Source organism: Triturus cristatus, chromosome 4_2 (assembly GCF_964204655.1).
Source record: "Triturus cristatus chromosome 4_2, aTriCri1.1, whole genome shotgun sequence".
Lineage (NCBI taxonomy): Eukaryota > Metazoa > Chordata > Amphibia > Caudata > Salamandridae > Triturus > Triturus cristatus.
The window spans coordinates 184,867,774-184,882,412 of NC_140586.1; the positions used below are offsets into that span (position 1 = coordinate 184,867,774).

The 14,639-nt window shown below is 44.3% G+C and overlaps 1 protein-coding gene across 1 annotated transcript in view; it reads right to left on the bottom strand.

Annotated features, from left to right (window-relative positions):
• L3MBTL2 (L3MBTL histone methyl-lysine binding protein 2) overlaps positions 1-14,639 on the bottom strand; it is a 344,052-nt gene that overhangs the window by 131,399 nt on the left and 198,014 nt on the right. Inside the window, exons 6-7 of the mRNA XM_085601042.1 lie at positions 2,912-3,029; positions 352-486 (exon numbers count right to left, since the gene is read on the bottom strand). Of these exons, the coding sequence (XP_085457168.1) occupies positions 352-486; positions 2,912-3,029 (253 nt within the window). The remainder of the gene's footprint in view (positions 1-351; positions 487-2,911; positions 3,030-14,639) is intronic.

Sequence of the window (14,639 nt, forward strand, 5' to 3'; positions counted from 1 at the left end):
AGAGAGATAGGGATGATACCTCCATTACCATGCAGCAGGGGAGAAACGTAATCTTAGTACTAATAGGCCGGGGGGACACCTTTGATACTGTTGATGTGGGCGGAAATGTCAATTACTGCAGGGTGGGGGCGCCAGTGATACTTCAGGAGATGGGCGGCTCCATTACTAAAGATCCACAAAGGGACATGGATTAATGCAGAGCAGTGTAACTGGCAAATTACAGGGCTGGGGAGACGTTTTATTACTCAAGACAGGAGGACAGGTGTGTTCTCACAGGATGGCTGGGCCCCTGCATTACCACCTTCCTTTTCCAAAACCTGACTCGCCGAACCATGCGCGCATCCCACTTACTCTGTGGCGGTACCAGGATCTTGCTGTTGACGGCACACCAGCCGATTGGGTGGATGTCCAATGTGCCCAGGTTACACCAGAAGTCTTGCGAGGAGTCATTCTCAAAGCCCTCATACCGGAGGAGCACTTTATACCCTGCAGAAGAGAGTTGGGGGGATGCATCAACACAACCCTTCTTTTATGGCACCAGCAGTTCAAAGCAATATGCCAAAGGGTCAGAATGCATACCGAATAAAGAGCAACACTAGAGACCCCTGTCGTGCAAGACACTTTGCTATAGCTGAGCTGTGAAAGCTGCTCCTGTGAGAGCCAGAGCCTGTGTGACTGCAGAAGATCTGAAAAGTGGATACAGCTGGGTATGCATCACTGTAACAGATACGTCTCGATCCTGCATGTCCGCACAGGATGCTGGCTGCCAAATTAGGATGATGTTGCTGGAACGATTACCTTCACAGACCAATAAACTATACAGTTTTCCCAACATTTCCTCCAAAGCTCCTCTCTAAGCAGCTGGTGATGTGTCTGTGCGGATACTGCCCATGCTGACCTATGCCACAGACTCTGGGCGTTTCAAATAGGTTGCTTGACGTCTGGATTTAAAAAGTGGTAAAGCCAAACATGGCATCTAAGTGCAGTGATCATCAAAAGACACTACCACTTTCACCAATCTGGTTCGATCAGTGAAGATAGAGTTGTGAAGAACAGTTCTTCTCCATCTACAAAGATTCCAGTTCCACATACGGCCATGTCCCTCTACACTCAGTCTCCTTTAGGTGGCTCTATATCCTACTCTAATCCTCCAGGAAGTAACCTCAGAGACTTTGAAGGCCAATACCTATGGCCATACAGGTGAAGGCAGTATCACTCATAACTTTAATATACCTGAAGGTGAACAGGGGCTTCTAAATTCCTATCTTACTATCCAGCTTCAGGCAAGTCCTTTTCTTAATTGCTTTCAAAACTTCATCAATGGGCTCAAACACTGCTATGTCAGAGTCGCAATCAACCCCATTAATTGGCCAGTTCTTAAGCAACAGCATGTTAAAAACAATTGTAAAGCATTGGGGGACTCTCAGAAGCAATATGATGTGGACATGCAGTCAGCTGTTGCAAACCTGGAAGTCACACAAACCCAAGAGGTTCCCTAAACCGATGTTTAATTGTAAGACTAACTCTAAAATGTATTATTTTAAAATTTTATGTGAAGGATTTAACTTACTCCATGTATGCCCATCTAAATAGTTTTTTGACATTACTGCAAATGCACAGATCCAAGTGACAGCTGGTAAAAGTAATGGCAAGTCAAAGAACTAATGGGTGGAAGGAATGGATTCACAGTACAAAGATAATACTAATGGATGCCAGACTACCTTGTGCAGGGAAGTCTTTTACTAGCTTTTAGTACCCGGAAGGCACCAAGTCATTCAAAGTGGGGTTGTAAAGGCCCAGACCAGGTTTTGATCAAAAACCGAGTAATGGGATAAAGTTGCAAACTTCAATATTGGGTGATGCATCTTTTAAGAATGATGCATCAACTGTGCATGCAGATGTAAACACTTAGGCAAGAAGGCATACCTGTTGGGAATAATGACATTACAGGAAATTGAGCAGTGCTTACTTCCAGGATTGACCAGAGCCTCTCATTTCACATCCTTCACATAACTTAGGATGGACATACACATGCTAGTTTAACTGGGCAGAGTTCATCTCTTCCCCAGTCCTGGGACCAGACAAGCATACTTGTGACTTCTCCGCGGCAAAAGTCTATTTTGAAGAGAGACAGTTTGTGCGTCGCATGCTGCTAACATGTTCTGCTCTCGTTTGCTTCAGACAACTAAAGCTAACGCACACTAGCAAGCCATAGGCTTCACCTCGAATGTTGACAGACTCAAGACATCCACCTAGCTGCCCGAAGCATGCATCTCATGGACAGTGGAATCATTTCTGTCTTTCACTGAAGAACAACTACAATGTACACTGATGGTTTGGTTTCGTAAGTGAGTTTTTAAGAGTCACCAGTGTATTCATGAAATGCTCCTGAAAAGGTCTCTGTTGTATAAAATAGAAGAACCAGAGTAAAAGGTCAACTTTATTTATAAGCTGAGAGTTATGGACACACAGAAAACAATTAGCAAATGGCCATTATCTCTTGGGCAGAACAAAAAACATGCATTGAGAATTGTTCTGTAAACTAACTGAATTACAGTTTTTTCCCTGCATATGATAAAGAGATCTGCACCTAATACAGGGCATTTGATTCCAAGACTTCCAATAACAATATAGCACTGAACTCAAGAGCCCCGAGCATTCCTCCTTCCCTACACCCTGAACCACATGAATCCACCACCTAGAGAATTCCAACAAGACTAGAACTTGCAAACAAATAACCCCACGCACAGTAAAAGGACAAGCTCACTTAAGCACACCATACCCTGCGGAGAGTTTCAAGACAAAGAATCGGTAACTGGAAATGTCGATGGCCCAACCCATACTACTTTCCACTCCCAGGTGCACTCCTCCAGCGAAGAATTTAATTCCAAGAAAACCATGGCCTCCTCACCTGCGATCTGTACGACTGAGGCAATCCAGTACACACGGCTGGGCATGGAGGCATCAGTATTCAGACTCTCCACCTTCATACCTTTAATCACGTCATCCCAGTAATCGGAGAGTGGCACCTGAAATCATGAAGCAAATATGACATTGGACACATTGACTTCTAAGCCATAAGCACGAAGCAGCAATGAGAACAGGCAGAAGAGAAGCATAAAGTGCTATATAAAAACAAAACATTTTTCTCATCCGCTGCGGACACCAGCAACTGAACCATGAGAACTGGGAAACAACTGCGGAACATGTAGCTACCATACATAACATTTATGCCACCATTGAAAAGAAGGATTACTCTGGCAGAAGTTTGGAAGGTGGAACTACTGAAGCAAGTCGATGTACACATCAGCAACGCCAAGCAGGCTGAACTTGACAAAGATTTAAGGTACCCATGTGCAAGGAGTCATACAAAGTACCATATTGCAACAAGAAGAGGACCTATCTGTTGTTTCTGCAAGAGTAGGACCTTCATGTTTTTGCAAATCATTTCAAAGCAGAGAGTGCAGTGTTCATGGTTGTTGAGAAAGTGTCTGCTGTTTGGAGTTAACATAACGGCTATTATCCTGCTTAGTAGTATCTAATCTATTTGCTGTGTCAGTAGGCATTCATTGAGACTCTGAGCCTCAGTCATCTCTCTCCAAAAAATATAAACACACAAAGAAATCAATCAATACGGTGATTAGAGAAAGAACATTTACTGTGTGTTGGACCTACATCCTAGTGGTAGCTTGGCTCAGGCCAACAGGCTTCCATCCCATCAGGGCGTCTCGTGCTTGCATCACACTCAGCTCACAATCTAACGCAGCACCCCTTAAAAATGACACTACACCGATTAAATTTTAAAAATCACCTGTAGTCTTTATCTTATTTTCTCAAACAGGGTTATTCAGGATCATTTCACAGGATAAGAACATTTCATCATATTTAAACAGTCAATACTTTCCCATAAGTAATTTTACACAACAACTATCTTTCACAACCTTTCAAAAGGGTCATTTAGCTTGCACAGTGTTCGCCTGCCAGTTGGATTCACTAATGGCAACCCGCTCCCACTCCTGTCTTGTCTCCAACAATTAGCTGATTTTCCTTAGAAACTAGCGAGTCGATGACCAGGCGGCTGGCAGTTGCCTAGTGACAACTATACAGTCTCGGGGTAGGTTCTCTGTCACCCAGTGAATTCCCTTCTAGATAGGCAATACCCCCAACCCCTCACTGTTAACCAAAAACTCATGCTGCGGTTTTACCCACTATGCACGAAAGCACTACTTTCTCATCTTCCGTCACACGTGGTGTTAGGACCAGCAATCATTACTTGTAACCTGGCCCTCGTCTCTCCACCGCCCAACACTCTGGTTACCTGGTCATTTTCGGTTGTTCATGCGGACTCTCGGGGGACTTGCTGTCCTCTCTTTCCCCCCCTGACTCTGGGCCCCGCTTACGGTGTCTTGGAAGTCCTTCTCTCCTCACGACGGACGACAAATGCCCACCTCCTCCGGGTAGGCGGAGCTCGCTGCCGGTGAGAAGTCTCCACAGAGGGGAGGTGAGAGCAAAGGCCCACTGCCCACCCACCTTCCGCAAGGGCTACCTTTCAAGTGGGGCTCCTCTCCTGGTGGGAGCCTCTCTGGCGGGGGGCTTCACTCCCTCGCTCTCACACCTGCTGGCTCCGCGACTCTCCTCAGATCGGGGGGGGGGGTTTTCCAGCCCAAGCCAATTCCGTGTTCACGGCTCCGGGCTCCCGCAGCCGCCAGAACAGTGCGACCTGCGGGGGCGCGGCCTCCACACCACTGAAATCCGCCCTCAGATGACAACGGCGGGGCGGCGCTACTGCTGCGGCCCCGCTCACGTGACTCGAGGTGGCGACCTCACGGCCGGAATCGCCCTGCACTTCCTCAGTGTGGAATTCCCTTCAGCGGCCTCCCGCGATGCCGGTCAGCGATCCTTGAGGGACTTCGTCTCATGGCAGCTTATGGCCCAGGTACTGAGGCGACAGTTGGAACCACCATTTTGCGAATCTAACTGCCCTCTCCCTGTTTTCACATTGAAGCGCCTTGCGCCTCTCCCTCAGGAAGTAAGGAAGAGGTGCCCAGAGCCTCTACATCAACACCCAATAAAAAAATAGTTGGTGGACAGAAAAAATGAGAAGGGAAAGGGAAAAAAAAAAAATAATAATATGAGGAGGGGACCGCCAAAGGGCTGACAGGTCTAACACTGGGGTTGGAAGTGAAACACAGTAATTTTCTAGTAGTGGACATCACAATAAGATGGAGTAAGAGGTCAGTCTGCAAACCAGCTGAAGGATAAAAATTAGTAGGGCTCTTTGGAAATGGACAGAGGGTCCCGCAATTAAAAGGAGTGGCCAAAGTTTTCACTGCTGCACTCCATCTAAGGCAGAGAAGAAGCTTTCATATGTGGACTAACTGGTGTCCAGAGTCCATGAACCACAGGACAACAGCACTCACTCACTGCTGAAAGAAAAATGAAAGTTGCAGGAAGAAGCACTCAATGGCTTCACAGATTGTGCCCATCAACCTTTTATTCTCCCTAAAATGGAGGTCAATGAAGACCACGTATGATGTCGGTGGCCGTGGACGTGCAAAGAAAAACTATGACCAGACACAAACATGCTAAAAACAAAATGAGGGGGCAGACCAGTCTTGAAAATGAAGCGTAGGATCTACCTGTGAAAGGAAGGGGCAGATTCACATAGAATAGGAGAGAGAATAGTCTATTTGGATAGGGAGAGCAGAACTGACTTGGAAAGGGAGTGGCAAAGCGATTTCAGAATAAAAGGGGCAGATCTGCTTTCTGGACAGTCTGCATGGGGCACCTGATGTAGCAGCAGACCAGGAAAACTGTAAAAAAATAAAAAAAGTTTCAACAAATCTCTAGGACATGATAATTTACCATTTTCACTCTCAGCCAACAATAGGCTGTAGATGTGTACTGACACCACTGTGGTGTAGCCACAAAGCCTAGAAGGACTTTCGAGTCGATACAGTACTTTGCTGAACAGCAGGTAATTAAATCTAATGCAGAAAGGAACTGGTCCATTTTGGAAGGAAGAGGAAGATCCATCAGACTGCTCTCACATTAAATAAATACACACTTAGAAAGCCCTTTGGTTAGAGAGTAAGGACAAAAGAAAGGAATGTAGACACCTGCAGCTAGACAATTTTACCAAATTGTCCAAAGCAGAGCAAGACCATAATGGCTATACCGTGACCAGTTTTTAACCACAGAGATGCACTCAGTCCCAATTCAAGCAGGTTACGTGCATAGCAGAATCCCAAATGTTAACCACTGAAGTACTGCTGGTATCCATAACTCTGAGCTTAAAATGATCACCAGATGATGCTCGACACTATTGACTCTAGTCTGGAACAATAACACCCATCGGGAAAACAAGGTTCAGCGAGTCTCAGAGGGGTTTATTAGTGTATCACTGCTATGAGACGCAATTTACACCAGCGACAGCTGTCGAGGCCAGCAGCTCAAAAGACCGATGCTGTGGTTCAGGGTGAGATACGATAGAGAGGATAGAGAGATTGAGCAGGACTTGTCTGTGTGTCCTCTCTGGTAAACATTTATCAAAGGTGTTTGAGGTTACTGCTGTTCCAGGGCACCACAAAGGCAACAACAACTGTCTTTTAGGGGGAGCGAGGTGGCAGGTGTCAAGGCAGCTGGACAATTGCTTTTAGCCAGAGGCACGATGGCGTACGCCAGGAAATAGATGTTATCTATGGGCCTGGTAACTGGTGATTTCGCCATGGCATAAAACGGCTTAATTTAATTGGCGGGAGGGTGATAAGGGTTGTGTACTATTGGCATTGCTAGACGGATTTCTCGTGCCAGCATAAGCCTCTTCACAGATTGCCCAGGAATGCCTTCCCGGAGTGCCACTTTACTGTTTGTTTGAATTCTATGTTCAGGTAGTTTCACAACAGATACATGGAATGAGGACTGTCTCCTGGTCACGATTGATGTAGTAAGTCTCTACACCTCAATTCGTCATCAAGATGGAATGGAAGCAGTACAAAAATCACTATCAACCAAATCAGTTCACTTTTTGGAATCTAACCAAATGACCCTTGAAATGCTTCACTTCTGTTTGACAAACAATGTTTTCACATTCAACTCGAAATACTACCTACAAATTCAAGGCAGTGCGATGGGAGCCAAATTTGCGCCACCATATGCATGCATTCTTATGGGACTTGTGGAAAAATTCTGGTTATGGGATGACACCTTTGCAGAATATACCGCCCACATAACTTACTGGGGACGATATATTGATGACATCTTGTGCATCTGGCAGGGATCCGAGCACTTACTTAAAGAATTCCTACACAAAATCAACACAAACAGATGGAATATTAAAACCACGAATAACGTCTCACCAAACCAAATAGACTTCCTAGACATAACCATATATGTAGAGGCTAACAAACTGCAAACGAAGACCTTCCGGAAACCTACCTCGGTCAATTCAATACTCCGAGCAGACAGCTGTCACCCTAATAAAACAATTGATCACATCCCAAAAGGGGAATACCAACGCATGAGAAGGAATTGCAGCAATTTGGATACCTTCAAAGAAAGTTCGAATCTCCTAACTCAGAGGCTTCTGAATCGGGGATACCCCAAGAAACTCCTTGACAGAACGTACAAGGACTGTGAAAAGTTGTCCAGGGATGACCTTCTCAAACCCAAAGACATTACAAGCAATGAGAGAGGGAACACAATTAGGTTCCTGACAGACTATCACAATGGACATCAACACATACGGAAAGCCCTAAAAAGACACTGGTATCTTCTGACCTCCAATTCCTCACTAAACAACCAGATGGAAGAATATCCCCAAATGGGTTTCAGAAGAGCCACGAACCTCAAACAAATCCTATGCAAGTCTGAATTCAAGGACAAAAGGATCATACCCAAGACAAATTTTCTGACGAAACCTCCTGGCTTCTACACCTGCCATGATTGCAATGCATGTAAACTGGGAGTTAATAAGCAAACTGAATACAAACACGACCCCACTACCACCATTCGAATTAAGGATTGGATCACATGTACATCAACACATGTAATCTACATCATAATCTGCCCTTGTAACAAATTCTACATAGGGAGCACGATCAGGCCGCTCAAAACCAGAATCTTGGAACACTATCGCAACATTAACAAAGAAGAGATAGGACCACCTTTAACTGAACATTTCCAAGAGTTGCACCCACACCAGAAGACTTTCAAATTCTTTGGATTGGAGATTATCAAACCAGCGTCACGAGGAGGGAATCGTGAACTTATAATGAGACGCAGAGAGAGTGAACACATCATGCGCCTTAATGCGACAACCTTGGGCCTCAACAAAGATGCAGAAATGCATTATTGGCTGTATTAATTCTCCTCGTTGTTTTCATGAACCTTTTTATAATAAGACTGACCTTAAAACAATCACTAACTTCCTTGCATGTTAGTCGCTCCGAGTTTCTCACTTGGTTATACCTCTTTATACTATGCTGTTTCTTTTCCATTCTTTAATTCATTCACAGATTTCGTGATGTACTGTGTAAACCAGTTGAAAACTCAAGATTTATATTTGTACGCTAAGTATGTTTTACATTACTTATAATGCAAATAATTATGTTTTGCATGAGCCATTGACAACCTTTCTCCCTTATTTGTAGACTATACTAATTACTTTCATCTGCCATCCCTTACTTTGATGTGTTTCCGTGTCCTTTTTCTGCAACACACTTTTGTTATCATTTCGGACCTTCTTTACCTAAACTAACATTAATTACTGACCCAAGAGAGACTCATACTAAACTTTCAAAACATTGCCCCCCTTTGACACCAGAAATCAGAGAAGCCGTTTTTTGTGTTAATTTATATTAATACATATACATTTATATATAATTTTTCTTTTTCTTTCCCTTAATTTTCGTCAAGACCATTTCCCTTAATATTAGCATTATTTTCTTAAAGCCTAACCTTTGCTATAATATTTCCCATAATTTTTTACTGACAATAGTCACTAGTAACATAGTAACTCTTCAGTGGCCTCATTCGTACGTCAGCATTCTTTATTTTGCTGACGTCAATGCAACCCGAGCCAGAACCTTTCTGACAGCTCATTCCTCCGATTTCCCTGAGACCGCAGAGACTCATCTATTTCATCCGCAGGTGAGAGAGGCCCGCTTTGCTTCCCCTTCTGGGATATTTAACTATATTTGTGTTCGTTTCAACACAAAAGGCAACCCTGCACTTGCAACCTCTTATATTATGTTCATGCGCCCCTGTTACAACGCTCTCATTCATCTCCCGCTTAGCGCGTCAGTTTCATTCATTACCTAACCGGCCTTCAACTTTTTGCGCAGCCTTTAATCACTGTGTTTTAACTTAAAGACAACCCGTTTTTGCAATTATCAACGCTTCATGCAGCATGTATTTTCGTTTCTATTTAACTTCCATGTAACTCCTAGATTGTCTCACTGGCAATCACATTTTATCTCCGTGCGCCCCTGTCACAACGCTCCCTTTGATCTCCTGCTTAGCGCGTCAGTTTCATTCATTACCTAACCGGCTTCCAACATTTTGCGCAGCCTTTAATCACTGTGTTTTAACTTAAATGCCACCATTTTTGGAATTATTAACGCCTCATGCAGCATGTATTTTCGTTTCCATCTAACTTCCATGTAACTCCTATATTATTTCACTGGCAAATCACATATTATGACAAACGCTCACATCCCCCTTGGCTAGCGCGCCGGTTTCTTTAAACCTTTTTTAATCCCTTAATTTGCAACTTGCAGCGTTCCTTTTACCTTCAAATTAAGCCCCCAATTTTGCGCACTCTTATTATAAATCCCGATTTTAAGAGTGATTTCTTTAATTTTTTGCTTTTTCATATAGGAAGACCTTGTTATTTACTGAAAACCGGTGAGCAGTCTTTCTTGCCACGTGTACAACTAATGAGACACTTTGTTTGTTTCTTTTTTCTTCTTTTTTTTCTTTTGTTTGTTTTTTCGTTTTTTTCGTTGCTCTTGTGAATTTTTCCCCTCCTTTCACCTGCAATTTTCTTTTGACTTTCCTTTCTGGTGTCACTATTAAAAGTTATTGGCGACCTTACCGTATTAACCTGCAGGCTATGCGTTCATTGACTTTTGTATCATCTCACCTTCTGTTTCCTATAATTATGACACATACTTTCTCTTTTCACAATTCACCTCTCGTATAGCATTGTTGGTTCTGTCCCGGGTATGATGGTGCGCCAAGGATGTTTTTTTTTTTTTTTCCAATGCTATGATTCTACCATATTAGCAATGTGACAATGCACTCAATAAGACATTTGTATTAATATTGTGCCGATTATTTATTTATTCGCCTTTCATACTTTGTTTTATGTTAAAACAGAATGTCGCCGCTAATAAGCCTTATGTTTGATCTTTTCTTTCTTCCTTGAACCATCATGTCTTTCTTATCGTCTCTCTCTTTCCCCTCGCATTCTTCTTCCCTCTCTCTCCCTCTTTCTATCTCTTGCCTTGCATTGTCGATTTCCTCTTCCCTTATCACCATCTGTTTTCCCTTGACTCTTTTCCCGTTCTCCCTTTTCCCCAAACTAACACTCTTGGTAAATCTGCCACACTCTTTCTTTCTCTCTTTCTCTCTCACTTTTTTCACCCATTTTGTATTCAACTTATTCTTGGTTTTCTAATCACTCTAGCCTTGAAAAAGCCCAAGGCCAATGGGCCACTAGGGCGAAACACGTGTCGGCTTGTTGCTTTTCCTCTCACAATTTATACCTGTTTTGTCTGCCAGAAATAAAAACAACACAAGTAATTTCATTCTGAGCAATGCTCTTGATGTTGATTATCCACTGACGTGGACCAATTAAGAAGGCATCACCCTCCACCGTTTCCTAACCTAGTTTCACAACAGATGCCTATTTCTGAGTCTGACTGATGTGGGTGGACCACTCATCAAAGGCCTTACTCATGGACTTCACTTCACTATTTCTTCATTTCATTTGGCGGCAGGTATTAATCAACTTCCACTGCAGCTGCTCTCAGCCTGCTTTGATGAAGTGCACAGCACTACAGACTGAGTGGTTACCAAGGGTTTCGGGAGCTGCTGTGGGCAGTGACAAGGATCCACAAGTCATCAGAGCTCCACACTGGATCACCACTGCCAGTGTCCGTAGCCACCACCCGGCCCGACATGCCTTGCGTGCAGCCATCTTTAGGATCTCCCTTGTGTCAGAGCCTCGTCAGTTGTTATACTCATGACAACCAGTAGTTACGAGCAGTTCCATGATGCTGGGCAACATTTAATCTCGGGTCACCCTTGCGACCACCAAAGGACGTTGAAGCTAATGCTGAAGAGGATTACACTGAAGCATTTGACACACTTGTTGCATGTTACAGAGGTGCCACATGCAGTGATAGAGAGGTTCAACATTTACTCCAGATGTGAGCCAATGAACTGACTGACATCTGGCATGAATGAGCGGCTTAACTATGCGCCATCATGGATTTATCTTAAATCAAAACATACCTAGCGAACTTACTAATCTTCTTTAATGCTCTCTCTGGTGAATATTCTAACTTTAGATTCCTCACCTAGAGAATATCCCCAGGTACCAGACTGGATTCAGAACTCAAAAAGCACTGCTCCTGCGCATAGGCAAGTGGGGCTGTACTTTGTTTTGCCCCAAAAGTGCCAAATGAAGCCACATATAAGCACCACCTAAGTGTGCCGACATCGGTTTCTTGTTTAGGCTTGGTCGTGCCCTGAGGCACAAAGGCTATCTGCAAATTGAAATGCCCAGTGTGCAGACGCCTAAATTTGGATCTTTTTAGACAGAAAAGGAGACCATTTTACAGAAAGGGGAAGGGGGGGGGGGGGGGTCAGTGAAGTATCTGCAGGTAGATAAAGTATCCACTGGAAAGAGCATTACCAATGGTAAGTAACTTGTTCTTCTAACGGATACTTCTTTCTGCAAGTTTCTTATCTTATGAATAGATACCAAATACGTACCTTCACAAGGTAGAGGGTCTATGGCATGGCCCAGATAAAAAAAAAAGTACTGCAGGTCGGAACTGGTAAAATGCCCATCCAGACGGACCACACTGCCAAGGCAATAGTGCTTCGTGAATGTGTGCACTGATGCCCACATAGCAGCCCGAGAGATATCCAGGACAGGCGCCCCACATGATAACGCAGACATAGCACTCTTTGGCTCAGGGGGAACGAACCCTCCGCCCTTCTGAAAGCTGCTTCTTAGCTAAAGCGTAGCAGATCTTACAGGGAACTATCCACTATGAGATGGTCTGGATCTGCATTGCTTTGTTTGTTGTTGCTCCGAAGAATACCACAGAGCTGATCGTCCACCGGATGGTCTCTGGTACGGGACCCAGTTGATGAAGTCTCTCCTACTCTTTGAAGGTTTGAGGCGGATAAAAGAATGTCAGAAGCGTGATAGCTTGTCCGACATGATAAGACATCACTACTTTCAGCAGGAATATAGCTCAGGTCCTCAGCACCAGTTTGTCTGCAATAAAGGTAGGGTAAGGTGGTTGAACAGTGAGGGCCTGGAGCTCACTCACCCGATGAACTGACATTACTGCGATGAGAAAAAGCATTTTCAAAAGTCAAGAAGTGTAATTGACAAGTGTACAAGTGCTTAAAAGGGATACACATTAGGAAAGTGAGAACCAAATTTAAGTCCCACTGTGGCATTACAAAGAATTTTGGCGGAAAAATGTATTGCAGACCTTTATGAAATCTCATCACAACAGGTGACCTGAACAAGGACAGCTGGTATGGCAAACATAAGCCGGCCGAAAGGGCTGACAAGTAGCTTCTGACAGTGCCAATGCAAGTCCTTGCTGGGCCAAAGCTAAAAGGGTCTGTCTGGCAGTCACTGCAAAACGCCACAAACTTATCTATCTCAGCACCTGCTGGACATCAATTTTGTGACAAGGCACCCGGCTGCCAAGATCACATGAACTAGTAGTCAATTCAAATGGAAACAGCACAGCCAACATGTGTTTCGTCTGAAACTATTTTCTCAGGACTGTGGAAAAAAGAGAATATCAGAATGTGTGTTCAGCGTACCACATTATGTTTATCAAAATTATAATTGAACAATTGTGACAAATATCTTCTGTTGTACGCTCAAACACTAAGAACCAATATAATATTGTGAGATATCAATGTATTTGATTGAGATTGGAAATAAATAAATCTACTATTTTCTAACGGAATAGCAAATGACTATTTTTTGGTGAGCTCCAGACTTTAATAACACATTCTAGAAGTTACAGCCTTTGCAGTGGACTCATTAATACCTCAGTGTGGCAGGGGTGTAGTCTGACATAGCACCACGTAATTTTGTTCTTTATGTACTAACTACATCTATAAGGAGACAGTTTGGGGTTATATGCCCTCCACTGCTGCATCTTTGCAATAGCAACAAGATCACATGAACGCTTCAGAAGGAAGATCAAAGGAAGTTTCAATGCCGCCACTCAATCTTCATGCATGGAGATGCAGACTTCGCAGACCGTGGTGCAACGCCATGCTGCTGTAACAGAATGTCCGACCGAAGCAGCAACCTGATTGGAGAACAGACACGCCCGAAAGTTCCGGGTACCACCCTCTCCTGGACCAAACCAGAGCCACTAAAATGACAAGCCCGGTCGTTCCTGATGATCTTCTGGGCAGGAGAGGGAGAAGGCATACTGGAGTCCCAAGAGCGAGCCATCTCGGGACCTCCCAATGTGCAAAAGCACTGACATAGTGTGTTGTTGGCAGTGGCAAATAGATCGAGCCAGAGTTCTTCCAATTGCCAGAAGACGCCCAATGCCACCTCAGTGCATAACTGCCATTTGTGATTTGCCAGGCATTGCTGACTGAGTCTGCCCTGGGGTGCGAGGTGGTTCACGATCAGGGAGATGTTCTAACGACTCAGCAAGTTCCAGAGGGGTAAAGCCTCCTGACACAGGACCCAAGATGCCATTCGGCCGTGCTTGTTGAAAGATACAAGCAGCTAGGAGGCCCACAAATCTCGGAGCCACTCTCACTGAGTTCCAGGACGAAGTATGAAACAATTTTCCTGGACTCTTTGCTCAGGAGCGACAGCTTAAACTGCACTGTAACTAAGATGGCTCTGATGAACGGGAGGCTCAGCGAAGGAGTCAGGTGTGACTTCGGCATGTTGATAAGAGACCCAAAGATGTCAAAAGGTTCACTGTCGGCTGGAGGTGGTCTAAGACTGATGGCGGGAAGCCCACCCTTAATAGCCAGTCGTTGAGGTAGGGGAAGACAGGTGTACTCTACTTCCGAAAATTAGCTACAACCAGCTCCATTATCGTGAAAAACCAAGAGGCACTGGTGAAGTCGAAGGGGAGCACAGAAAACAAAGTGCTCCTGGCCTATTGTGAACTGCGGGTAGCACAGCTAGGCCTTCAGTACAGTACAGGTGCACAAAAATAAGCGTCCTGCAGGCCCAAACCAACCTTCCAATCCACTGGATCCAGGGCAGACGGTACTTAGGCCAGCATGAGCATCTTGAATTGGTCTTTTCACAGAAAGGGACTGAGAATAGCAAATGCTTTGGCACAAGGACGTAACAGGAAAAACATTCAATCTCTACTTCCAAGGTCAGAACC